Raw genomic sequence first — 25,731 nt, forward strand, 5'->3', positions numbered from 1 at the left:
TATATAAAGACTTAAAACACTGACATGTGAGGTCTCAGAGAAATCGCTAAAAACTTATCGCTAAAACTCCATTGCTGGTAGTCAGGAGGATATAATTTGGAATCAGCAAATGACTACAATTTCTAAGTAATATACTCAGCTCTGTGTATTTTTTTTTACTGGAAAGTAGAATATTTTATTTGTACTACTTTAATAATCAATGCCCTGCCTGACCCCGCTCCCTCGCCACCGAAGCCCCGCCCCACTGGAGTGTTCTCAGGCGGAAGTGCGCTCTAGGCTTTTTTAGTATGGACGCGTTCGCTTGATGGTCACGCGCTGTAGAATTGTAGTCTGCGCGAGCGTCATTCCCAGTGAAAATGAATGCGGATTGAAGAGGTACGCGGAAGGAGCGTTTGTTTTGCGCTGTAAACGCGAGACGAATATGGGCAGCTGAAAGCTCGGGAACGATTGGAAACGAAAGGTTGAGTGGTTACTTTATACCCCTCGCCAAAGTGTTACTGTAACCAGACTGAGGGAAGTTAAACCTTTCAGCCTCACCACAGTAACAGGATCTTGGGGGTCGCAGCGTGCTAACGAGTTACATGGGACATACTTTGAATTATTTAATTGCGGCTCGCGCAAGCGCGTATTGCGAATAATGACGCGCAGATGGTAGACTAAAGCGCGTTCATGGAAAACGGACATATTTGCTTTTGGGAAGGAAAAAACTGACACTGTTTCGAGCGTGTTTGGCCCCTCTCGTCATGCGGCGGTGGGGGAGGATCGGAGCAGGGACCTCGCAGCGGATTTCATGTTTCGCAACAATGTTAATGCCCCACACAGAGGGATTATAAGGCCTCAAAATGACACTTGCTTTCCAATTGTGTACTCGAGAAGTTGCGTATAGAGTTTGTTCTGCGAATTCCTATCGACATTAACCAAAGCAGAAAGCCCAATTCAACCTAAACTCATTCAACGGGAATGTATATATCAAGTATCGCTGAATGCAGCTCGCAGTACAGCATGCCAAGACTGTGATCTGCATTACTTGCTTAAATTGATCAGGGAACCATTTCGCAGGCTTTTGTGTGTCTTAACGCGTCTTTATGTGTGAAGTTATTTTGTGGTCCTCTGCGCAAATGGCGTCTTTCCCAGACTCCGACCTGCAAACATGTCCGCTGTGCAAGGAGCTCTGCGGCTGCTCTGCTCCGATCTCCTCCAATTCATCTACCTCCTCCTCGTCCTCCCAGACCTCCAACTCCTCATCTACCTCATCCACTAGGAGGCTGCACGTCCTGCCCTGTCTCCACGCCTTTTGCAGGCAATGCCTGGAGGGCCACAGAAGCCCAGGTGACCCCCTGAAGCTCAGATGCCCCACATGCGACCAAAAAGTGTCTCTGTCGGAATCAGGCGTGGACGCACTGCCTTCCTCCAACTTTCTCTTTAGCAACCTGCTGGATGTGGTGGTCTCTGCTGAGGAACAGGGCAAGAACGGTCGGTCTTCATCGGTGGTCCATCACGGTGGTCTTCTGAGACCGCAGCACCTCTCAGACCCTCAGTGCAGCTCTTGTGATGAGGGCAACCCCGCTACCTCCCACTGCCTGGACTGCCAGGAGTACCTGTGTGATAACTGCGTCAGGGCCCACCAAAGGGTCCGACTCACCAAAGACCACTTCATCGAGGGGCTGATGGAGAGCTTACACCTGGCCAACCGCACCAACAACTCCAACACCCCAATCAACATCTCCCAGTCCTTCCACAACAGCTTCTCCATGCTGAATGTTTTCCAGGAAAGGATGGACTTCTGCCAGCAGCATGATAACGCGGTGAGTTTTATCTCCTAAGATTCATTGTTTAGTTTACATTTCAATTATTTTGTCTAGTGATAGTGATTTAAAGATTCTAGCTGGCTGTTGAAAGGCTGTAGGTTTGAACCTCAGACCACCTTCACTGTTGTGTCCACACATTCATTGCAGCTGTAATATGTGTACTGTACATTATTCTGCATAACAGCATCTGCTAAATTCTAGCCTCATTTACTGTCAGACTTACAAAAAGTCATCACAGATGCTCAGCTTCGTGGTCAAGGATGCAACCACGTACTCATGATTTAGGGGACCAAATGTAATAATTTAAAAATGAATTATTGGAAAACCCATATTGGTCAACCACTAATTTGGGCGTACATGTCATCTTCAATTTCTGTAGTGGATGGGAATCTGTTTAGTGCTTATTGCTAGGATTTAATGCTATAATGTATTTCAAAGATCTGCCATTGTTGTTGTTGTGTGTTTTTTTTTTTTTTTTGATCAGAGATAAAGAATTACAATATGCATTTAAATGTGATTTAAATTTAGGATGTTAAGCGCAAAATGTTTTGTGTATAATAAATACATGTTTCAGAATTTACTTATAACTAACTTTATGCAAACCATGATTCTTGACTGTTGAAAACTGAAGTACGCAATTGTGAATATAGCTGCAAACACTGATCATTTCTAATAATGCATCGCTCCAGATGTTATATCTGTTTTTGATAAGTGCTTGTGTCATTTCAAGAATTCCTGACCATGCATCTGCTTGAGGGTTTTAAATAACAGGCCTTTTTCCTGTTATTTTCCTGTTGGAAGTTAGTCTCTCAGACTTTGATCTCACTGTCATGATGCTTTCAAGGAATCAGCACTTTATATTTTTTACCAGTGTTGTGGATTCCAATGCAATATGCAGGGCAGCTGCGTATAGTATAGCTTCAGGCGTCCATATGTTTTCTAGATTGATGTGAGAGCTCTCACTGCAGTTTCAGAAGTTTTTTTTTCCTCCAGGCCTTTATCTGGAACATGGTGTTCCCTGTTTGAGCAATGTTGTTGCCCAGTGCTGCATGAATGTCACATGTCTATAGCATATAAAATCTCATTGTGTTTTTACCTGTGGCCTTTGCACTGTGTTTCATGTAGGAACAGACAAGCCTGATTGTTAAGCTAGTCAATTCCTAGGGCTGTCTACAATAATTTACTTATTGGAAGTCTGAAGTAATTTAAAATAGCATTTTCTCAGATTTAATGTAATATACATGTTTTGTTCAAAGTGATGGTTAAATTATTAAAACTATATACATGGATTTTTTTTTTTTTTGCATGCATATAATTTTATGTATATGTTTGTGTGTGTGTCTCATGTAATGTATCTGCGTGTGTTCTATTCCATGTATATTGTTTTAATAATAGTTAATTTAATAATAAATTAAGAAGATCAGTTTTTTAATTGAAAAATTATTTAACAAAATTAATTATTAATAATGTTAAGTATGCCGTGCTTCTCATTGAAAATATTTCATATCTATCTTTTTTCGTACTTTTTATTTCAAATTTCTCTGCAAAATAAACCTGCATAAATTCCTCACATACTTGCACATTTTGTCCATGTGCAGGGAGTTTTTAATAGTACATTGGGCGTGTTGATTTCTGAATGCAGAACGTGTCGTCATGCTAGTGGTATCAGCTGTGCGCTGGAAGGGCTCATTCTGCATACCTCACACATAGTCCACAATGCACTGCACTGCACAGCACAGCCTTTATACTACCATGCACACAGGAGGACTCCAGTTTCACTGAGCCCTCATGTTTTTAAGAGAAATCATTAACAGCATAGCTTGTGTGTGTTCCACTGACATTATGAACAAATTAACCTGTGATTTAATGCCTAAATGGTGACTAATAAGATGACATAATTCACTGTCACATATGTAGCCTACTGAGCATAAAGTGATCTCAGTGAATAAGGCTGTATTTTCCAGAATTATATTCTCCCAGGACAAATTATTGAATTGTAAATTTTAGATTTAAGCTATTTATGTCATGTTGTTGGCTTTATAGATGTGCTTTATGGAGAAGGAATGAAGAGAAGTGTTCAGTGTGTATTGTGTGTGTGTAGTGGATAAATATGAAATGATTTCAATAGAGAGTAGAGTTGAACCACAGTAGGGGGGAAACAGGAAGCATCTTGCTTGGAGGCTGTGTCTGTGGAATGCTATGACATCAGTTCCCAGAAGCCACCTGGGAGACCAGTGGGATTCTCAATCATTGTCTACATCTCTGTCTGGTTGGTTTGGTTGGAGTGAACTGATCTGGCCATTAGATGCTTTTTACATTCCTGTTTCTCTGTGCGTGCGTTAGAGGTAAAAACCTTCTGGTGAAAGGTCAAACAGTAGTAACATCCAGCCCAGTTCTTCTCCTGAAGCAATTGAGTTTATATCTAACAGCGCTTACAGCCATCATGACATCTGCTCTTTTGCTGAAACCCATTTAAACAATGAAATAGGATTTTTTTTTTTTTTTTTCCATTTTGTAAGTCTGCAGATGTTAAACATTTTGGTCTCATAAGCTTGAACACACTGAAACCTAACCTATAATCCTCATGTTCTCCTCTTTAATTAATGGAAGGACTAATGGTGTCCATCTCTTTGTTTGAAAGTAATTGCCTTTGCATTATTCATGCACTGTCCACAGTTTGCACTATCGACTCCTTTTGTTGCGTAAAGGACCGGTCTATTAGGCTGCATTTACACTGCAAGCCTAATGCCCAGATGTAATATTTTCTGTTCACATTTTCTTTTTTGTCTCACACATTTACATTAATTAAAGACATAATTGTCTGTGAATTAATGTTCACATTAACAAGGTGTCACATAGCTGTCAGCATTTACTTTAATCTCAATTAAATTAAAAATGGTTTAAGAAGAGTAAATGAACGAACGAAATTTGTCAATTGTAAAAGTTTTGAAATTTGTATTTCTTTCGGAACATTTTTCATTGAAACTATGGTTTAGAAATGATTTTTTTTTACTCCGCACCCAATTTGGCTACTAAATGAAGTAACCGGCCATTCAGAGCTTCTACTAACTAAAGCCAAACCCAAAATATCAAAAATAACCCAGAATATCAAAATAACGGTTTAAATTAGGTTTAAATCAGTTGATTAATTTTTTAAATCTAATTAATTACATGATGTGTCGGTTACTCTAATTAATCGCAAAATAAATATGACTGAAAATACCAACAGAAGATTATTTAAAGCTGTTTTTATGTTAAATGAGAAAGTATCAAGTAGACATTACAAATTAGCTTTAGAAAGAAATATTTTATTTGATTCAACAGAATTAATTACACACAAACATTTAGGTTGCAACGGCTTAACGTAAACTATGGAACATAGAAGAAGATAATTTTAACATTTCAGTATTTTTGTTCATATAATGAAAGTCATGGTAATTTATGTTTCCACATAATAATAATAATAAAAAAAATATATATATTCTCCTTCAAGATGGCTGTCTTTTTACTCTCCACCCAATTTGGCTACTAGATGATGTAGAGCTGGCACTAACGATTATTGTACTTGTTCGATTATTCTGGTGATTAATCAAGTAATCGGATAAGAATAATAGTTTTTTTGTTGTTGTTTTAATAAAAATAGATCTAAACCAACCATAGCCTTTAAAATGATACACATATAATAGCAATGAGGCAATAATAATATGTTCAAATAAAGTATCAAAAGCAAGTAATCATATGGTTTTATTGGACAAAAGTGTGAAAATACATAATAGGTGCGTCCCAAATCGCGTACTTATGCACTATTCTAATACGGTTTGTTATAAATGGTAAAAAAAAACAAAGAGTGCACGTTTTGACCTAGATGATGCACTTAAATATCCAAAAAACAAAAACAAAGTGTGGAATATTGAACACTTCAGAAAATTTTTCTCCCATGTTTGCGTAGGTTTATAAATGGTTTACCTTACAAATCTGATGAAATGGAGGATGTTGCATTCCGAGATGAAAGTTATAATAAACCCAAAGACGCTCCACAAATGTAAAAAAAACTGTTAATCTGTGCTAGCCTTTATTGCGAACGGAGCCTCTCTAAGGCGCACATACATAACCTACACACATGGAAATAAAGTGCATATATTTATTTAACTAATTCATAGCATTTGTGAATTCACAATAGCAATATGCTGTATTGTGATTTTTTTAACTGGGTTCAATATATCATGCAGCTTTGGAAAACGGTCTAATAATGAGTTTCATATATTCTCGTCTGGTTAAAATGATTTTTGCTGGTTACTTGATATGGGCAAAATGTAATCAGGGGTTTTTAAAAATCGAGTACTAGACTTTGAGGAATCGTGACAGCCCTAAAATGAAGTAACCAGCTATTCAGAGCTTCTACTAACTAAAACCAAACCTAAAATATAAAAAATAACCCAGATTACAAAATCACTGCTTATGTTTACATTTATAGCCATTAATCAATCTAATTGAAGCCTCTGCTCCATTGACATCCATTTAAAAATGGCATTTTCTCTTACAGTTCCCAAGACATCTCACAGGAATCTCACACATTTTGTACTTGCAGATCTCTTTCAAGATGGCAGTCTAAAAAAGAACCAAATCACTTGTTTACAGGCAAAAGTTCACTTCAAGTATGAAGTGGCATCAATAAGATTTGAAAAACATGTAACTGAAAAAGTTGATGTCAGTATGTGCATTTGTCCAGAATAGTTATTAATGTTATATTAATGGAAAACTGGGCACAACAGGACTTTGAACAGCCTCCGAAGTCTTGGTTGTCAGTGTCACCGACAGATGCAGAGTAGTGCTTCCGGCTGCTTTTCATGGTAGTTATTGTTTTGACTTCCCTACTTAACTTTAAATTATATGATGTTCAGAATAGTCCCTAGTCTGTGCCATATGTTTACTGCCTTCTCTTGTGTAGTAGCGAAAGCATGCATGGGAAAGCATAATATCTAAAAGCTTGTTGTCTTCTTTTGCTTAAGGCTGTGGGTTAGGGGTCATCCCAAATGGCCAGAATGTATTCTATGTTGGATTAGTTGGGTCAATGAAGTACCATAGAGACCAACCCCTACCCTGCTCTCTCTTGTGAACTATCCATCATTTTTGTGACACGAATGCAAATTCCTTTCTCTTTTAGTTTAGTTCCCAACACTGAGTTGCTGGAGCCAAGGATGGAGGGATTGATTTGTTGGACACCATCCACGTTTCCATATTATTATATGGTAATCCTTTTTTTTTGGCCCATGCTAGGAGCTGAGCCATGCAAAAGATTGAAATCAACAGTATGTTCTTACATTCAAAGCATCCTGAATAAAAATATTAAGCAGCACAACTGTCAACGCTGATAATTATAAGTTAGGTTTTAATAAATGACTTTCTAAATTCGATTAAAATTAAATTTAAACTGCAATAATACTGTTTTTACTGTGTTTTTGTACAAATTAATGCAGCCTTTATAGGGCTCATAGGAATTTATTTATGCTGCATTTCAAATGCCTTAAATGCATGACCCAGAGAAAAAAGGAGATATTAAAAAATAAAAATTCCTCATATGAAATACCATTATTATTCTAACAAGAGAAAAAAATTACGACTCCCTCCAATATGACCAAAATCTATTGAAATTCAGAAAGGCCCAAGTAACACATCAATGCTTTATTATGCTGATCTAATTCAGCGTTAAAAGTTAAACGTTTTATCACTGACAGTCGTCTTGCTGCTCCTCTCCTGTAAGGGCTCCTTTGGTGTCTTGAGAACTTTTCATGGCTCGTATCTGGATTTAGCAGGGGGTCTTCATGAACACTGGCCAGAAGAGCTGTTCAGCATGCGTTTTACAGCCCTGTCTCAGGAACTCCATTACCCTGTGACTCTTTGTTTTTAACCATTTTCACATGCACTCATCTCAATGCTTTGATATGGAATCTGGTGGCCCACACTTAAAACAAACTGAACTCTCAGGAACCAATAGACGTAAGCCATATGGAGGAGAAAGTCTTTTAGGGGGTTAAGAAGAGTTTGCCAAGAGGGTTTTCCTCCGATTGAGGCGAAGTCTGAGAGGAATGTGAACTTGTCAGCACATTATGCAGTAGATCCCTCGCTGATACAATGTCTAGCCAACTATAAGACGCCCTCTAAATATTTCCCCATATGTGGTCAAAAACAGACATTTCTGAAGAGCATCTTTAACAGAAAGAGCTTTAAATATGATTTTAGCATTACTTGCTCTGTTCCATCCTCCCCCAAGCCCTTCTTGAAACCGTTTTAAAAGTGTGTCTGGCCAGAGGTTCTGCCCAGAGCTGTAAAGCAGGATGCAGTGAAAGCGCAACATATGTCTGAACATTTAATGCTGTTAGAGGAAGAAAGACAGATGTAGCCAGTCAGGATGGAGAAAGGGAGTGCACTCAGTAGGACTCACAATGGAAACTTTTAGTAATTCCACCAGTCAAAACACTCCACAGCGAATTTTACCAGACATCCCACTTCTCTGTCTAGACTTGCTTTATTTCAAGGCTCAAACTGCAAGATTTTATTAAGAGTTACGTAGGATGCCATTTGCCACAAATGGAGGCAACAAACCTTTTGGTGTCATTGGCACCAGATGAGTTTTATGAGCTTGAGCTGATATTAACCTGCATGTGAGCTTGCTAAATGGAATGTACTGCTTCATTCATGGAGATGCTACAAATGCCATCTTGAAATACAGTAGCGCGTGGACAGTGGTGCATTCTAATGCAAACATTTCAAGCCCCTTCCAAATCTGACGACTTAATTAGAACTGTTCAACCTTCACCTCTGACATTTTTACATAGGTATGTGGAACGTAGACCTGCCTGGATTTGTGTGCGCTTTGAGGGGTTTAGCGACGATCCAGATGAAGTTTCTTCTCCTCTATTCTATAGCATACATACAGCAGTACCACATGGAAGTGCTTCATAATTTTACATAAGAAATCTCTGGCAGCTTATCAAAGAAGCTGTTATGGTATGCAGGCCATATTTTGAGATAGTGTTGGGTCTAGAGACTTGTTTTTTTTATCTTCGTGTGTGTTTTATTCCTCTCCTTGTGGCAGTATGCTGATCATAAGACAGGAAGTTAGTCCTTTACCCAGAGTTTCTGATTGGACTGGAACTTGTGTAGGTTTTAGGTGCAAAATACAATGACCCATACAATGTTTTTTTGGCTATTGCTATAAATATACCCATGCTACTTAAGACTGGTTTTGTGGTCCAGGGTCACAAATAGTGATGTGGTGAATTCTCACTGTTTAGATATTTTTTTTAGTTTAAAACTTTCACTCTAATCAAATTCCATAGTCAATGCTAATAGTTGTTGTACCAACATCTCTTAGACAGGCACTTAAAGGTGTAAAGGAAATGCATCTCTTCATTCAACGAAACCAGACTAAACCTCAGCCACCTGCGCGGCATGTCTGTACAAACTCATTCACGCTTCGCTAAAAAACTCACACATACACATGTGTGCACTCTGGAATCCAATGTGCCAGGGGCCCAGCTGATTTTGTTTTTGCCCCTCACGAGCAGCCAATAAGGACATTTAAATGGGCAGACACCTCCCACAGCGGGTGGGAGGGTGGAGGGCCATGTGGGTTCTGTGTGTGTAGAGAGGGAGAAAATTTTGTCCATGTGTGTTTTGGGAAGAGCAGAAACCTCAAAGGGGATGTGTGACTTCCCAGAAAAAAAAGATTAGGAAGCAGAGGGCAGTTTAAGTTTGCCTGACGGTTACTTCATAGTGCTTAAATTAGCGTGGTCCTCTGTGGTCTTCAAACAAAGTTTTGCCCTTGACCTTTGACTTTAAACCCTCGACGCCTGTCCTTCAAGATTTAGTGCTTCTGTACACATTAATGTTAAAAAAAGTCAATTTTATATTTTGAGGGGAAAACAATAAAGGAAAACATTTTGAAAAGTTTCAATTTTTTCTAATTTATTTATTTTTGTAAATGGATGTTATGATGTGTTTTAGTGCCACGTTGAAATAAAAAAAAAAAGATTGCGATATTGAAGATATTTATATGTAGGATTATTAGCAGATGTCATACCATGTGTCATATACTCGCAGGGACAGTATGCTTGGAAATAATGTTTCACGTCTTCGAATGCATTCATTATTTGTAGTGTGCCTGCCAGCCACCCAGTAATAGCAATAAGCTTTGTGCTTTTGGTACTTTTATTAAAGTCTCTGCTTTCAAATTCAATAATGTATTAAAATTAGGGCTGCAACAACGAATCGATAAAATCGATAAAAATCGATTACTAAAAGCGTTGGCAACGAATTTCATAATCGATTCGTTGTGTCGCGCGACGCAGAGACATTTGGTTGTTATTATATATATTAAAAAAAAAATTTGAGCGCAGAGCGGAGTGGACACATTCGGTCTCTCTCCCGCACTGATGCCAGCAGAGTTCGGCACCTCATAAGCTGTGTTTCCATCCAAAAATGCGAATTTAACTTATGCGCAAAACTGGAACATTTGAGCATAAAGCACCGTTTCTACATTATATATATATGCTGCCCCGATTTATATCAAACATGTTTGATATTTAAGCCTACTTTGGCTAGCGTACTTTCACAGCAGCCAATGCTCGATCGCAAAACAGCTGCTGTACGGGTCGTTGGATAGTGGAGATGGAGAAAACTACTTCTATAGTTTTTGTAACACTGTCTGTCTGTATAATGTGTCGAAAACATACCACAACCGTAAGGAGAAACAGGAGCTCTGCTGAGGTGAAATCGTCTCAGTTTTGAATAGGGCTGTGACGGTGGCACGTTGTTTTTTTATATATAGCCTACACTTCAGTCAGCGAACAAGCAGCCTAAAAACGCTAAAATAAATCAAAGAAATAATATATTTAATTAAGAAAGTAGCCTAAGAGTATTAAATAGGCTATTAAACAAACATTCCTTGTAAAAATGTCCGACAGCTCATCAATTTTTGGCCGACTGATTTTCCAGTCCGACTGTCTTTTTTTCTCTTTATCTTCCTCATTACACAGCTGCTGTTTTTAATAGCAAAGTGATTACATTTATTTTCGTTCCTTTAGTTTATAAAGTTAATTTAGAGATATATTTGGAACACTTTTTGTTTGTTAAATTCAAGTTTTTGTTTTTTAAAGTTATACCTAGCAAACAGCGGCAGACAGATCAAAAGCCTGCTTAATTCATCGCGATTTAAATTAAAATCCATTGATATAAAAAACTTAAAACATATCACAATATTAGTTTAATCATTCAATCTAGATAATTCCAAAGTTTGTGCGGACAGAAGCGCGATTTGCAGGACATGGAGACGCCAGTGCAATGTGGAATTTCTTTTTTGCTCATAAAGGTAAGAGTAATTTACCACCCGGGCCGGAACTTTAAAGGGTCTACCTTAGTTTGTGTGTACTAACAGTATCAACAAAATGTGCTCTTAAAGAAAACAAACAGAATACGCTTGATATCTTTGGTTTAAACAGGAGCGCTTCACAATAATTAACCGAAACCCAGGTAATTGCCTCACAAACACAATATCTATAGAAAGCTTTAAATTATTATTTTACTATAAAACGAAATAATTAAAATCGAAAACAAAACTCTTTCATTAGCTAATCCATAAAGATGCATTAGGCATTAATGAGAGCAGATGGTAGGATCGTCAATTTCATCTTTGCAACACTGAATCAGAAAATACTAGTTTATTAATAAGTAATTCGAATATTTTCTTAATTTTTGCCTTGACACATTCATGGTAATTACTTTTGCTGGGGCTTTGAGGCCAGTTTTGCGTGCATTTGAATGCGGAACTCTTCCAGCTGGTCGCTGCTGATGGCAGGACACTAAACACCGCCATGGCAGAATGAATGTAGCAGAAAGTTAGTCAAGTTATCCCGTTCCAGCGTGCAAAGTCACATGACTTTTTTAATGCGCACTGAGGAATTTAATTTGAGAGGCTTCTTGATGGGAAATGCAGCATGTACACCACAGCAAGCCGCTGTCTTGACGGATAGTAATTTTAGTTTATTTAGTCTATATATTTGGCAGATGTAAAGCATACATGTGTATGTTTTTTGTGTTAGTCCATTTTTATTTTATTATTATTATAACAGTTCAAGGAGCAACATGTTCGTGCACTTTCTAAAGATTTTAGTTCTGTTTTTGAATAAAGGGTTGTAAATCCCTTGTTTTTTTTATCCGATTCATCGATTAATCGAAAAAATAATCGACAGATTAATCGATTATTAAAATAATCGTTAGTTGCAGCCCTAATTAAAATGTGTTTTCATGCTCTTTAACGTGGCATGGCACATCTTAATGCTATTTTCAAGCATACTGTCCTTGCGAGTATGTGAGGCATGGTATTATTTCTGCTTATCCCACATATATTCAAATCAGTTGCCAGGCCACCACAATTTTTCCCAGTGTTCCCAATCCTGGCCAGTTGCATGCACGGTATAGGGCATACTCTTCAATAACTTTAATCTGATACTTGCTACGACTTCTCGTAATTTTAACTTTATTCTCAAAATAATTTGACTTCTCGTATTGCTATGACTTTATTCTCTTAATTTTGATTTATTGTCTTTTTTTTTTTTTTTTTTTTTTTTTTTTTTTTACTTCTTGCAATTTTGATATTCAAAATATTTCAAATTCATTCTCGTAATTTTGACTTTATTCTCACAATATTTTGACTACTCTCATTGCTATGATTATTCTCGTAATTTTAACTTTATTCTCAAAATATTTTGACGATTCTCGTAATTTTGACTTTATTCTCACAATATTTTGACTACTCTCATTGCTATGATTATTCTCGTAATTTTAACTTTATTCTCAAAATATTTTGACGATTCTCGTAATTTTGACTTTCAAAATATTTAACTTTATTCTTATACTGCCACGACTTTATTGTATTGCTATGACTTTGTTCTTTGAATTTTGACTATTCCTCAAATATTCAGATTTTATATTATTATTGCTACAACTTCATTCTCATAATTTTGACTGTTCCCTTAATATTTCGACTTTATTCTCATAATTTTGACTTTATTCTCAAAATATTACAGCTTTTTTTTCTCTTATTGCTACGACTTTATTCTCGTAATTTTGACTTTATTCTCAGTATTTCAACTTTATTCTTGTATTGCTACGACTTTAATTCTTAATATTAACTTTATTCTCTTTTTTTTTTTTTTTTTTTACTTCTCGTATTTTTGACTATTCTCAAAATGTTTAGACTTTATTCTCGGAATTTTCACTCTTTTCTCAAAATATTACGTTTTAATCTTGTATTGCTACGACTTTATTCTCCTAATTTAGACCTTATTTTTCAAATATTTCAACTTTATTCTCGTATTGCTGCGTCCTTGGAATTTTGACTTTATTCTCAAAATATTTCAATTTTATTTTCGCATCTCTATTCTCAAATTGCTATGACTTTATTCTTGTAATTTTGACTTTATTCTCGTATTGCTACAACTTTTTTCTCTTAATTTTGACTTTATTATCAAAATATTACGACTTTAATCTCGTAATCTTCGTTTTTTTTTTCTTTTTTTTATGTGGCACTTAAATGCCATCGTAGCATGTAATGGCATATTGTACTTTTAAGAAAGGCATGGCAAACTAAACAGAGATAGAAGCTTTCAATGTTGCTGCTATTGCTTCAGAAAAAGAAAGAAAACTAAAAGACAGATGTGCAAATGATTTGCTGGAAAACAGAATAGCATGGCAGTTCTCAAAACAGCTTGTGTGTGTGTTATAGGGTTACGTAACAGTGAGTAGCCCATGTGGTTTGTGTATAGGGGCTAGCATATATACTGGGCAACTATGTAAATGATACATGTGTTGATTAATATTATTACTTATTTAAATATCGAAGAGTTTAGGAGGTTGATAAGGTACTGCTCATAATTCCTCACATGCATTTAAGCATCAACTAGGGATGCACGATATATCGGCATAAATATCGATATCGGCCGATGTTCGTCATTTTTTTAACCTATCGGCATCGGTCCGATGAGTAAAATTGGGCCGATAACCACAACCGATGTGTATCCATCTAGTTGCTGTGTCGGGAGAGGGAGGGGGAGGGGGATTTGGTCGTGTGTATTTGTTTGGGCACGTGAGACGTGACAGTGTCAGTGTCAGAGGCAGCACAGGATTGTGGGATGTTAAACTGAAGAGGATAAAAAATGTCAGCGGTGTGGGCGTTTTTCACGGTGTCGAAAGAAGACACTCGAAAGGCAGTTTGCAACACCTGCAAAGTCAAGGTAATGCGAGGAGGGTGCCGCGTCAAGTCATTCAACACCACAAATTTAATGTCATTTGAAAAACCGACACCCAGACCTACACAAACAATTGCAGGAAAAAAATGCTGCTAACATTAGCCAGCAGGCAAAAACAAAAGCAGCTGCAGCTGGGAGTCCAATACAGCAGGTACTCGACAAGACCAAGAAATTTGCCAAGGACAGCGCAAAAGCCAGGTCAATAACAGGGCTCGAAATTGCGACCTTTTGGTCGCATATGCTCCCAAAATTTAATCTGCGCGACCTCAAATTATATTTGGGAGCTTTTGTGCGAGAAATTGTTGTGTTGCGACTTGGTTTTATTTCTTTACAAAACTTTTGCTAGACTAACTACTGCACAGACTGTTGTGAGCTGATACAGTGACAGGTTTGCCGTTCTCTCTTTTGATTGTGGACAATTAAAAGGTCTCCACAATCTGCTTTTGAAGAAATCTACGATATTTCGTGCTACAGCGTACATTCTGTCAGATGCAATTCTGCCGCCTCCGTCTGAATATACTGTACAACGCCGCATACACTCACATCAAATGATAACTCAGCGGCAGAGTTGCACTCACGCAGGGGCGTAATTTCCACTCCTGACACACTTTTCAAAATCCCTTTGGTGTCCTCCCACTTTCAAATGGTTTTGTTAAAGTAATCTCTTGTATTGTAGAATGCACGCTCAGTGCCGCCGAGAGTTTCGCACGATCGTTAAAACGAAACCAAAAGTAAAACGCGCATGCGCATTCAAAAGCAATTTTAATACCCCACGTTTAGACCGCAAATTAGGCTACATAACATAGCTTGGCTGTTATTAGTATGTGGGCTATAATAAGTTGTGTAGTGTCTATAGCTCTGTATCATGCTTGAAAAATTCGGTCTCTATTTGCACTTTGAATATTGAAAGAGTAGCTTACTTTGATCATGCCTGCATGTATTGTCTACACGACTAAGAAAGAAGTGTTATTTATTTTTTGTTGTTGATACTGTAGATTGTTTAAAAATGCAGTGGTTACCTCTAATTTAAATGGCTGTACCTATAATAGAGAAAACAAACATCTTGTTTATGTACTCATATTTTTATTCATTCTTGTCCCTTGCTTAAGGCGTAAAATAAATATATAAAGGCTTTCAGAATCAGCCCATTTGCTTGTAAAACATCGGCAATCAGAATCGACCATGAAGAAACAAGATCGGCGCATTACTAAAAATAAATTAGGTGCTCCTAAAAAATTTTATGGTGCTCCTAACTTTTTGAAGTTGGGAGCACCAGTGCTACAAAGTAAAAAAAAATAATATCCAGCCCTGAATAACCAACAAAGTAATGGAAATTATTGCTCTTGACGACCAGCTTCACGACGGATATATGGAGCTCGGATATAAGTCAGATGAGTATGTTGATAAATGTTAAATGTGCACCAACAGTCAGGACATGTTTTGCATATTTTGATTTAGCCTTTTTCACAAATTTGAGTTTAATTGGAATAAAAAAAAACTTGCCTTCGCTGATTAAGTAGGCCTGGAGTATAACTTACTGCACAGTGTTAGGTGGAAACCCTGTTTGTTTGGGACATTTTTTTTTTTGAATAAATTGTTGCTGCTTTAAGTTGGAAAATGTACAAAGACCACCATGTCTTTTGAATTACGGTTATGTCACAGTTCTCATTTTTGTTTGAACATTTTTATAGATGGGTCTTAAAATTGACTTTTTTTATGTTTGCTTGGTAGAAACCTTGTTTCAGGGTTTGGACATTTACATTTACATAATGTGCACGAACAGTCAGGATATGTGTTGGATATTTTGATTTAGCCTTTTTCTCAAATTTGAGTTTAACTGGAGTGCACAGAGCTGAAAACATGTTGCCATGAATACTGGCATGCTTGATAAGTGGTAAAAGTTGGTTACTTATGTTTTATGGTAGCCCTGTAACCTTGTTATTTGGAAATAAAATACGTTCTGAAAATAAAGGAAGAAATTAAGTATGTACAAACTCTTATCTCAGAAACATTTTTTAAAAACACATATCGATATCGGTAAATATCGGTCATCGCCCATAACAGAAAAATTAATATCGGATATCGATATCTGCCAAAATTTTCATATCGGTGCATCCCTAGCATCAACAATTGATGGGTTAAATTTCTTGAGCAGTGTATGCTCAACATTAGATGGAAGTTGGTTTTTATAACAGTTAGCAATTAATGTGGTTTTATAAAATATTGCAAAATTGCAATATTATAAAATTGTTAATTTTGCAGCATGTTATTTCCACCATGGGTAAACATTCCTCTATTTCAGCCTGACTTTATATTGGTGAATTTAATTTGCAACCAGATATTCTCCATCATAAGGGTGTAAATCCATTCACAATCCGTTATTATGAAACTTGGGCCATGATCTGATACATAGGTTTTTCTTTTTGTGATACATGAAGTATTAATATACACTGCAATAAATAAGTCTTTTTTTATACTGCAATAATGTGGCATCACTTAGAAAAGCATGTTTTAGATAAAGCCTCTCTGTAATGCCATAAAGTGAGCACATATGCTTGCCTAAATGTGGTCAAAACATTGCAAATCTGTGCAGATACATTTGCTTTCACTGGAATCGAAGTGTATTTTCTAACATTGATTGTTTTGGTACTTTCTAAGGTATGTATCAAAATTACTATTGCTCATACTTATGGTCACGGATTTGAAAAACCTATAATCATAAGTGTTAGGCTTCAGCACATTCTTCGTCTTGCAACATTTGTTCTATAGACTTGAATCATGAATCACTGGTGTTCTCTTACATACGTGATTCAGACTTGGGATTTTCTCCTTGTATGCAATAAAATGGGAGACAAATTACATTGAAGAAGGGACCAGAGTCATATTTTAGGATTGGAATTTCATAATTGGAGATTTGATGTTTATTAGCTGGCCAATAACTGAAGCTTAATTTAGCAGGACGATTCTAATTGTTTATGAAAAATGAACTAGACCGTGTTTTTCTCCAATAGGGGCAATTTTATCTTCCCACACCTGTTTTTGAGGAAAACTGGTGGATGCCACAGGCACAACAAGAGGCCCTTATCCAAGAGAGAGCAGGAGAAGGTGGCGGGGGTGGGGAGGAGAGAAAGAAAGTTGAGTCCAGTGTAGAAGATAGTGTGCAAGATAATGGACGCCAATGCACAAGCAGGAAAAGAAGCATGTGTACTTTGTCAAAGATTTATATACCAGTCGGTCGTAACAGTGATGGCTTTAGCGTACAGGAGAAGAGGCCAACAGGAAAGTCAAGATATACTATGCATGTATAGCACACTAGAGGAAAAAATGCATCAGCCATATAGCCAAAGAAAATCCCCATTCCCTAATGCTGTTTTCCACATCACTGTGGCCAACAACTCCGTGTAAAATGAATATACAAATGATAAGTAAAATGATGGTCCAAAACAAATTTGCTGGTCCATAAAACTGGCAGTGTTTCACAGTCCAAAAAGAAACCGATACGACAGAACAACAATAGGAAACTGCAATGACGCAACTAATAAAAGGCATTTTTATCGGTCATAACTTCTGAAGAAAAATAGTGCATACACTGAACAAGTTCTTTTTTTTTTGTAAGATTTATTTTTGATGTTTTCCCTTTATTGTGATAGGACAGTTGAGAGCAGACAGGAAGCTAAGTGGGAGAGAGAGGGGGGCGGGATCGGGAAAGGTCCTTGAGTTGGGATTCAAACTCGGGACACCCGTAAACGCAATGGCGTTATATGTCGGCGCACTTGCCCACAAGATTTCAAACATTTTGCAGTGCATATGTGTTGAGTTCCTTCCTATCAAACAGAGTATACTTCAAAAAAGGGTATTCGTTCTTCTCTCTCATGTGTACTTGAGGCTTAACGGTAACATCATGCAAACAATTTGGGATTTTACCAGGAAATTCTTGTGTTAACAATGTCCACTCAGTTCCTTGGCATGAGAAATAGCAAAGTTGCTGGATTCAGCATCCCCTGCAAATATAGTTAAAGGGGTTCTATTATGCTCTTTATTTTGTTTTGGGGGTGCACTAGAACATGCTCTCATGCTTGGTGGTTCAAAAAACGCATTATTTTTCACATAATTTACATTATAACAATAGCTTTCTCCCCAGCCTGGCACAAATGGCCGAAAAACGAAATGTGTTGTGATTGGTTAAAGTGATTCTTACATTTTAAATATGAATATTTTTCTTACAAAAATGCATCAGATCGCAGAAGGGGGCTTTTACTGACCCCCCCTGGAGCCAAATATCTTCCTTTGGAATAGACTTTGAGATTTGTAACTTGATGTAGATGTTTTTTTATGCTCAAACATACCACACATTGGCTAAAATTCAAGAAGTGAAAAAGCATAATAGGACCCCTTTAAAATTTTAGATAGTTGAACAGGGCCTTTGCTACATAAATGTTTCGGAATATGTGAATCTTGGGTGGCGGTTTCCTCCCACCATCTCTCTGTTGCTTCCTGCTAATTCCCGTCACTCTGAAAAGCTGCTTCCCAAAAAGTGCTTCCATGTGACCTCTGTACACACTAGTGCAGTTGTAGCATCTGGTCCACAGAGAGGGGACCCGCTTTTACGAGCAGGTAACTCGAGTGGAATCACGATTCTAGATTTACACACAGCTGCTGCCGCCGTATAGCCGAGTGAGATATAATTAGCGTTTGATCTGGTCTTTGGTAAAGTCATTAGGTTGCAGGAAGGCGGTCTAGCGGGTTTTGAAAAGGAATACTGTACCTGACACTGAGCTTCACTCGGAGGAAGGTGGAGAATTTGTTTGGGTGATATGGAGTTCAGGCCAATTACAAGGTTACAGCTTTTAGTTGTTATTCCCAGGAAGTATTACCCTAAATGGATCCGGTTAGCTTTTGATGCAAGTAATGTATCTGAAAAATAACTTTTTATTTATATTTTACATTTTTCTAAAAGAAGGCTTAATTTTGGAATGTTAATAAGAAGGATTGTCCTTTGAAAGTCCTGTTTAAGCAGTATATATAAATATATTTAAAACAACAATGAAGTGACTCTTAAATGAGTCAGAAGAGTGACACAACAATAGACTTCAGGCAATCCATCAGCAGGCTGTCAGAACACAGGAAGCCCAAAGCAGGACTGAATTCCCATTTTGGGGGAGATATTTTACTTGTTGCCAAGTCATTTAAAAGAGTCCAGATTACATGCAGTTGAAGTCAAAAGTTTACATACACCTTGCAGAATCTGCAAAGTGTTTATTATTATACCAAAATAAGAGGGATCATACAAAATGTATGTAATTTTTTTTTAATTTAGTACAGACCTGGATAAGATATTTTATATAAAAGACGTTTACATATAGTCCACAAGAGCAAATAATAGTTGCATTTATAAAAATGTCCCCGTTCAAAAGTTTACATACACTTGATTCTTAATACTGTTTTTACCTGAATGACCCCTTTTTTAATGATAGTTGTTTATGAGTCCCATACATTCTTTGGTTTTTCTGTGTTTTTGTGTATTTGAACCCTTTCCAACAATGACTGTATGATTTTGAGATCCATCTTTTCACACTGAGGACAACTGAGGGACTCATATGCAACTATTACAGGAGGAAAAATGATGCATTAACATGATGCATGGGTGACAACTTTTTGAATTTGAAGATCAGGGTTAATTTAACTTATTTTGTTTTTTTGGGAAACATGTAAGTATATTCTGTAGCCTCTGAAGTGTGCTACTAAATGGAAAAAAAAAGATATTTAGGCAAAATAAGAAAAACATAGTCATAGTCAAACCAGTTGTTTTCAGTGTGAAAACATGGATCTCAATATCATACATTCATTATTTGATAGGGTTCAAGAATTTGTGGGACCTAAAGGATTTTTGTTTGAAGAACAGCAGGCAGTTTAACTGTTCAGACAAACAAGGTGCTCATGAACAACTATCGATCATTCATGTAACAACACAGTATTAAGAATCACGTGTATGTAAACTTCTGAACAGGGTCATTTTTATAAATTCATTAATTTATCTTGTGGACTATATAACATGCATTGTGTATGATCCCTCTTAATTTGGTAAAATAATTAACAGTTTACAGATTTACTGCATGTAAAGGTGTATGTAAATTTTGACCTCAACTGTAGACCATGGTGTAAAGTCTTGTTAAGTTTATGGCAGAATTGAACAAGTCTGTATACTTAGTATTAGTATACACTGTACACCACTTGTATAGCATTTTTGGGATATGCTCATATATTTTATATTAATCCCATTTTTATAAATTGTCTACTAGAAGGCAGAACCTTGACAAAAACATTATGTAAGCAGCTAAAGCTTATTTTAGTTAAATTAGTACATTTAATAGATACTTTTGACTAGTTGTTTGTTAGATGATTGTTACCCATCGCTAATAGCTATAAAATCTATTTAATGTATGATACTTAAAGCCATACATTAAAATATTCCTTATCTTTAGTTTTCTTTGTGTCTTGTCAGAGTTAAATGTTCTCGGTTTGAGTGTGCTTATATAACGTAGGCTTGTATGTGATAAACACATCACCCTATTACATGTTACTGTAAACATTTATAGTCTTGGCAGTTGACCAATGTAACTGTTTATGAGCTCTATATTGTAGAGTGGTTTTAGTGTAAGCATGGCCTTTTCCTTTCACATACAGTGATTAAATCTCACCATCTGACTGCTTCCTTTTCGCACTTGTTAAATTAAGTTTTACATTTTATTTTATTTAAACTAACTCTGGGATAAAACTAGAGGAAAACATTTACAATTTGGATCAGCCTGCATGGCACACACTTCAAAGCACATTCTTTTCAAAATCCAGCTTCTTTAACAAACATCAGGGTGTTTATATCTAGTCAGTGTTTTCCTAAAGACCCTTTCAAGGATGATTATGTCATCATTATCAGTGTTAGGGTCTCTAAGGGTTGGAAAAACTCACTTGTAATGTACTGGACAATCGATCACTCAATAAATTAGACTGCAACTCAGTTAATTTCATACAATTTCTCTTGTTTCTCTTACAGGTGCTGCGTTTTTTCTGTGACAGCTGTGCTGTGCCGATTTGTAGAGAGTGCAGTTTGGGTAGACATGCGGGTCACAGTTTCACCTACCTGCAGGAAGCACTGCAGGACTCCAGAGCGTTGACCATCCAGCTGCTTGCAGACGCACAGCAGGGCAGACAGGCTGTACAGGTTAGTGAACAACTACAATCTCTCATAAACAGACATCAGCACAAACACCTGCTGGGTATTTAAACAGATATTTCTTTATTTATCCTTCCTGCTGTTTTACTTGGACCTCAGTGTGTTTTACCAGGTGCAACATGACTTCCACTCACTTAATTTTTTTTTACTCTGAATACCAAAAGCAATAAATAAGGGCAATAAATAGATTAACAAATAGAATTTATTGGTGGTTGCTTACTGTGTTGTCTTTACGGTCCACTGTCATTGTCAATGCTTCAGGTCACGTTGAGCTGTTGTCTTTGGTACAAAACACTCATAAATTTTGGGTCTCTCTCTCTTTTTTTTTTTTTTAAGGTGAAACTTCAGTTAAGCGACAAGGCATTAGATTGATTTAAAGTGACAGACTCTTTCATTGTTACCCAAAAATTCTGTGAAATAAATGCTGTTCTTTTGAACACCGTTTTCTACACTTAAAAATTAGTAACAATTATATAAGATATAATTAATCAGCATATTATAATGTTTTCTGTACTACAAAAAATGCCCAAAAAAAGTTTCCAGCCAAAATATCTAAAAATTCTTAAATCAAGAAATAATTTTTTTTTGTTTTCAGAAAAAAGTCAAAAGTAAATGGGTAACCAATGGGGTAAGCAAAAAAATCTTATTTTAAACAGAAAACAAGATTATTTTTCTTACCCCAATGGCAGATTATTTTACTTGTTTCAAGCAAAAACACTTAATTTTGACTTGTGTTTTTTTTCTTTTCTGAAAACATTTTTTACTCGTTTAGAAAATCTTTGCTGATTTTAGAATTTTTAGATATTTTGGCTGGAAACAAGATAAAAAAATCTAAGTAAGAAAAGCATTTTTTGCAGTGTGAAGAATCATGAAGACTGGAATAAAGGCAGTGGAGAAATACATTTTTATAATAAAATATAGCACAATTATTTTAAATTGTATTTTATTTATTTATGCAAAGAGAGATAAATGTTTAAAAATATTAAATAATTCCTAACCCGAACGTTTGAACTCCATTGTATGCCATTATTATTCTTATGTGAGAAATTGCAAAAGAGTCCTAGGCTTCAGTAGCTCTTTATCTACTATTAACTACTACTATTAACTTAAGCTCTTTTGATGGCATCTGTGGCATGCTCAGGTTTTTTCCCCCCTTTGCCACAGTACTAGCGCTGTCAAATGATTAATCGCGATTAATCACATGCAAGTCAGAATAAGCATGTTGTTTGAGTGTTTACATAAATAGTGTTAAGCTGAATGACAATGTAACATTTATTTCAACCAAATTTTGACATTTTATTCTCCAAAACTTATTTACCTTTAACTTTACTTACATTTAATGTGCTTTCTATTGCTCTTGTAAATTTCTTTTGACGTGGACATCTTAACATCTTTGACCCATATGCGTTTGTGTACATAATAAATATACACAGTTACACACAGACATATTATATAAACGCAGCCTTTTATTTTGCATGTGATTAATCACAATTTAATCGTTTGGCAGCCCTAAAAAGTACTTCCCAAAAGTATAGGCAAATAAACATGAAATGCAATTCCGTAGTTATATACCGAAATAAAAATTTGTGTTTTTACTGACCAATAAACTTATTTTTAAATGGAACCCATTCGAGTGTAAATTCATTCCTTTTTTTGTGAGTGTTTGTTTTTTAGTCTTGAATATTCCTTTCAATGTAAATTATTTCCACATTTAATTTCAATGGTCACTATTTTGTTACTGTGTGATTTCGGACCCACAAACACCCTGCATGACTATGAGTGAGGGTCCATCCCTCTGCTTTGTGGCAGTAAAGGGATTTTTAAAAAGGGGCTGTAGAATCAAGCTGACTTTCCATTAGCATCACTGTGCATGCCACCCCCACTCAGCCTGAATGAAGAGAATAGAAGAGAGGAAGGGGGAGCTGGCCCAGTGCTCGGTTACTGCCTCTATTCAGCATCCTGATGGCCCTAGCAGGGCGGATCATTAGTCGAACACAGAGGAAATGTTTCTATTTCTCTGTCACTGTTCAAAGAGGAACTACGGGTGAGGGGTGCGGGGAGAGAGCAGCACGCATTAAGGCTGTTCAAATCCATCCTTCTCCAGTGACATTGAGTCGGTTGGCAGGGAAACCCAAAAGTGAATTTTAAAGTGAAAGGCAGAAGAGATGGCTTTTAGTTAAAGGAAGGTACTAAAAAGAATGAATTCCAATGGCGGTTTATGTCCCTTAGCTTTTCAAATGATAAAAATAAAGCAATCGTCTAAACCTGTCCAGTCCTAAAGCTTCATTTGGAAGAGGCTGACCTGTGTTTTCATGCGCTTGATTGGCTGCTTGTTCTAATGTGTCTCTAATCCTGTTACTGGATGGTGTAAATGGGAAGCCTCTAAACGTTTATAGGTTTGAAAGTGCATGCAGGGTTTTAACAATGGCTTCAGCCTGAGGCCATAATCTCTATTCTGAAAGCACGCTGCCCATGAAGGGACCGCTCCATAACCAACCCCTAACAGCTTAGTCTTCTTTAGCGCTGCATAATCTCATTTGCTGGATTTTAGCCTGTCATTTTGCAGCTGCTTATTCCATTGACCCTCTTCCTGTTTCTGACTCTTGATTGGTTTGCACTTTTGTGATTGACATCTTAATCTTGGAATGGGGATAATATTTTAGCTAGAGGGCATTTGGAAATATGGAAGGGGGTAGGTAGATCCTTAACAGTGCAATGTATCAAGCAAATATATTTTTTTATGTTTAAGAATTAAATTTTTGCTATTTTCAGCATATGTTACAGATCATTGTACCCAAGCTGGACCTTTTATCCTTTTGTACAACATCACAAAGGAACCCCTCATGTTTTTTGGATATAAGACATATATTAGCATTAGTTTTGATCGGTGGAGGAGAGGTTTTATTTATTGATCAATTTAATTATAAACATTTTGAATTTCTAGCTGTAATTTTATTTCCTTTTTTTTTTTTTTTTTTTTTAAGTTGCAGGATAAAAAAATGAATTGGGAGCCACTGGCTCTTAAAATGTGTACTAGAAGTAAAATGACTTCAGTTGTCTAGATCCAAATGTAAATGTTGCAATAAATTATTATATACTATATAACATGACAACCTAAAGAACAGAAACCCTGTTCAAACATGAAATCTTGTTTAAACATGTAGATGGATGAATTGATTTAGGTTCGCAGTCAACCCGCATAGTTCCTCATAGCTTTTTAGTCTCTGTGTGCTTTGACGATATCTAGTGAAGGCAGACATTCTGAAATTGTAAGCAACTATAGCAAATTACCTGAGAAATGTAATGAATGTATAAATCATCACAAAGTTTTTGGTTCTCTTGCTACCATTTAAAAGGGGTCATGACATGGATTTTGAAAAAAAAAAAAAAAGATTTTATTTGAGGTTTACTTAAAATCTTAATAGTTTTTTTTTTTCACAAACAAATAAATATGTGGAAAAAATTATTTTCAACCCTCATTCTGACCCTCTGTCTGAAACTACCTGTTTTAAGGGGCATGTCTTTTAAGGCTATTGCATTTGAGTGTTTTGGCAACATAATCAATCATCATAATAAATAAAACTCATTTCCAGACAAAGCATTATGAAATAATTTACTTACAGTTTGTGATGCAGCTGCAGTCAGATCTAGTACCGCTTCACCTTTCAACAGTGTCACTATCTATGACACTGTGCTTCATTTACAAAACAAAATCCTCCGAACAATCCTCAGACACAATCCGGGATGCCATTAAAAATAAACTATCCACTTGTTCTACACTGGTATCCTCCTTATATCTGTACAGACGTGAACAAGCTGTTTAAACCAAACGAATCAAAGCAAACATTCTTTCACTTCATTTCACCTATTAACGACAGACTCAAGCGTGTGGGCTGTCAGAAAGGGAATGCACATACTGTATCCAGTGTAGACAAGAAAGCGGCAGTGATCGTAATTTCTATTAACTTTTTCTGAGGGTTATTACATAAATGCTTTTTATTGATGATGAGGACATTAAGTTATGGAACTTGAAGGATGTATTAAGCATACAAAGGCCTCTTCTATGTCAAAAGATTTCATTACCTTTTTTAAATGGTTGCATACTTGTATTTATGTCTTTCTGGTAAAGGTACTGGCTATTTTGTAGTTCAGTGCTGTTATATCTTTTTTCATTTTTTTTTAAACTGATTGGTCCTCACAAGAGTGCATGTGTCTAAACCCTTTCTTTAAATTCTCTTTCAGCTGAGCATCGAGAAAGCACAGGCCATTGCTGAACAGGTAGAGCTGAAGGCTAAGGTTGTCCAGTCAGAAGTAAAAACCATCACTCTCCGTCATAAGAAAGCTTTGGAGGAACGTGAGTGTGAGCTGCTCTGGAAGGTGAATA

General features: G+C 36.5%; 1 protein-coding gene across 1 annotated transcript in view; it reads left to right on the forward strand.

Moving 5' to 3' along the window:
- The first annotated feature begins 443 nt into the window (after positions 1-443).
- Positions 444-25,731, forward strand: part of trim71 (tripartite motif containing 71, E3 ubiquitin protein ligase) — a 31,080-nt gene continuing 5,792 nt past the window's right edge. The window contains exons 1-3 of the mRNA XM_073847619.1: positions 444-1,805; positions 21,168-21,335; positions 25,590-25,724. Of these exons, the coding sequence (XP_073703720.1) occupies positions 1,086-1,805; positions 21,168-21,335; positions 25,590-25,724 (1,023 nt within the window). The 5' untranslated portion in view covers positions 444-1,085. The remainder of the gene's footprint in view (positions 1,806-21,167; positions 21,336-25,589; positions 25,725-25,731) is intronic.

Source organism: Garra rufa, chromosome 9 (genome assembly GCF_049309525.1).
Source record: "Garra rufa chromosome 9, GarRuf1.0, whole genome shotgun sequence".
Lineage (NCBI taxonomy): Eukaryota > Metazoa > Chordata > Actinopteri > Cypriniformes > Cyprinidae > Garra > Garra rufa.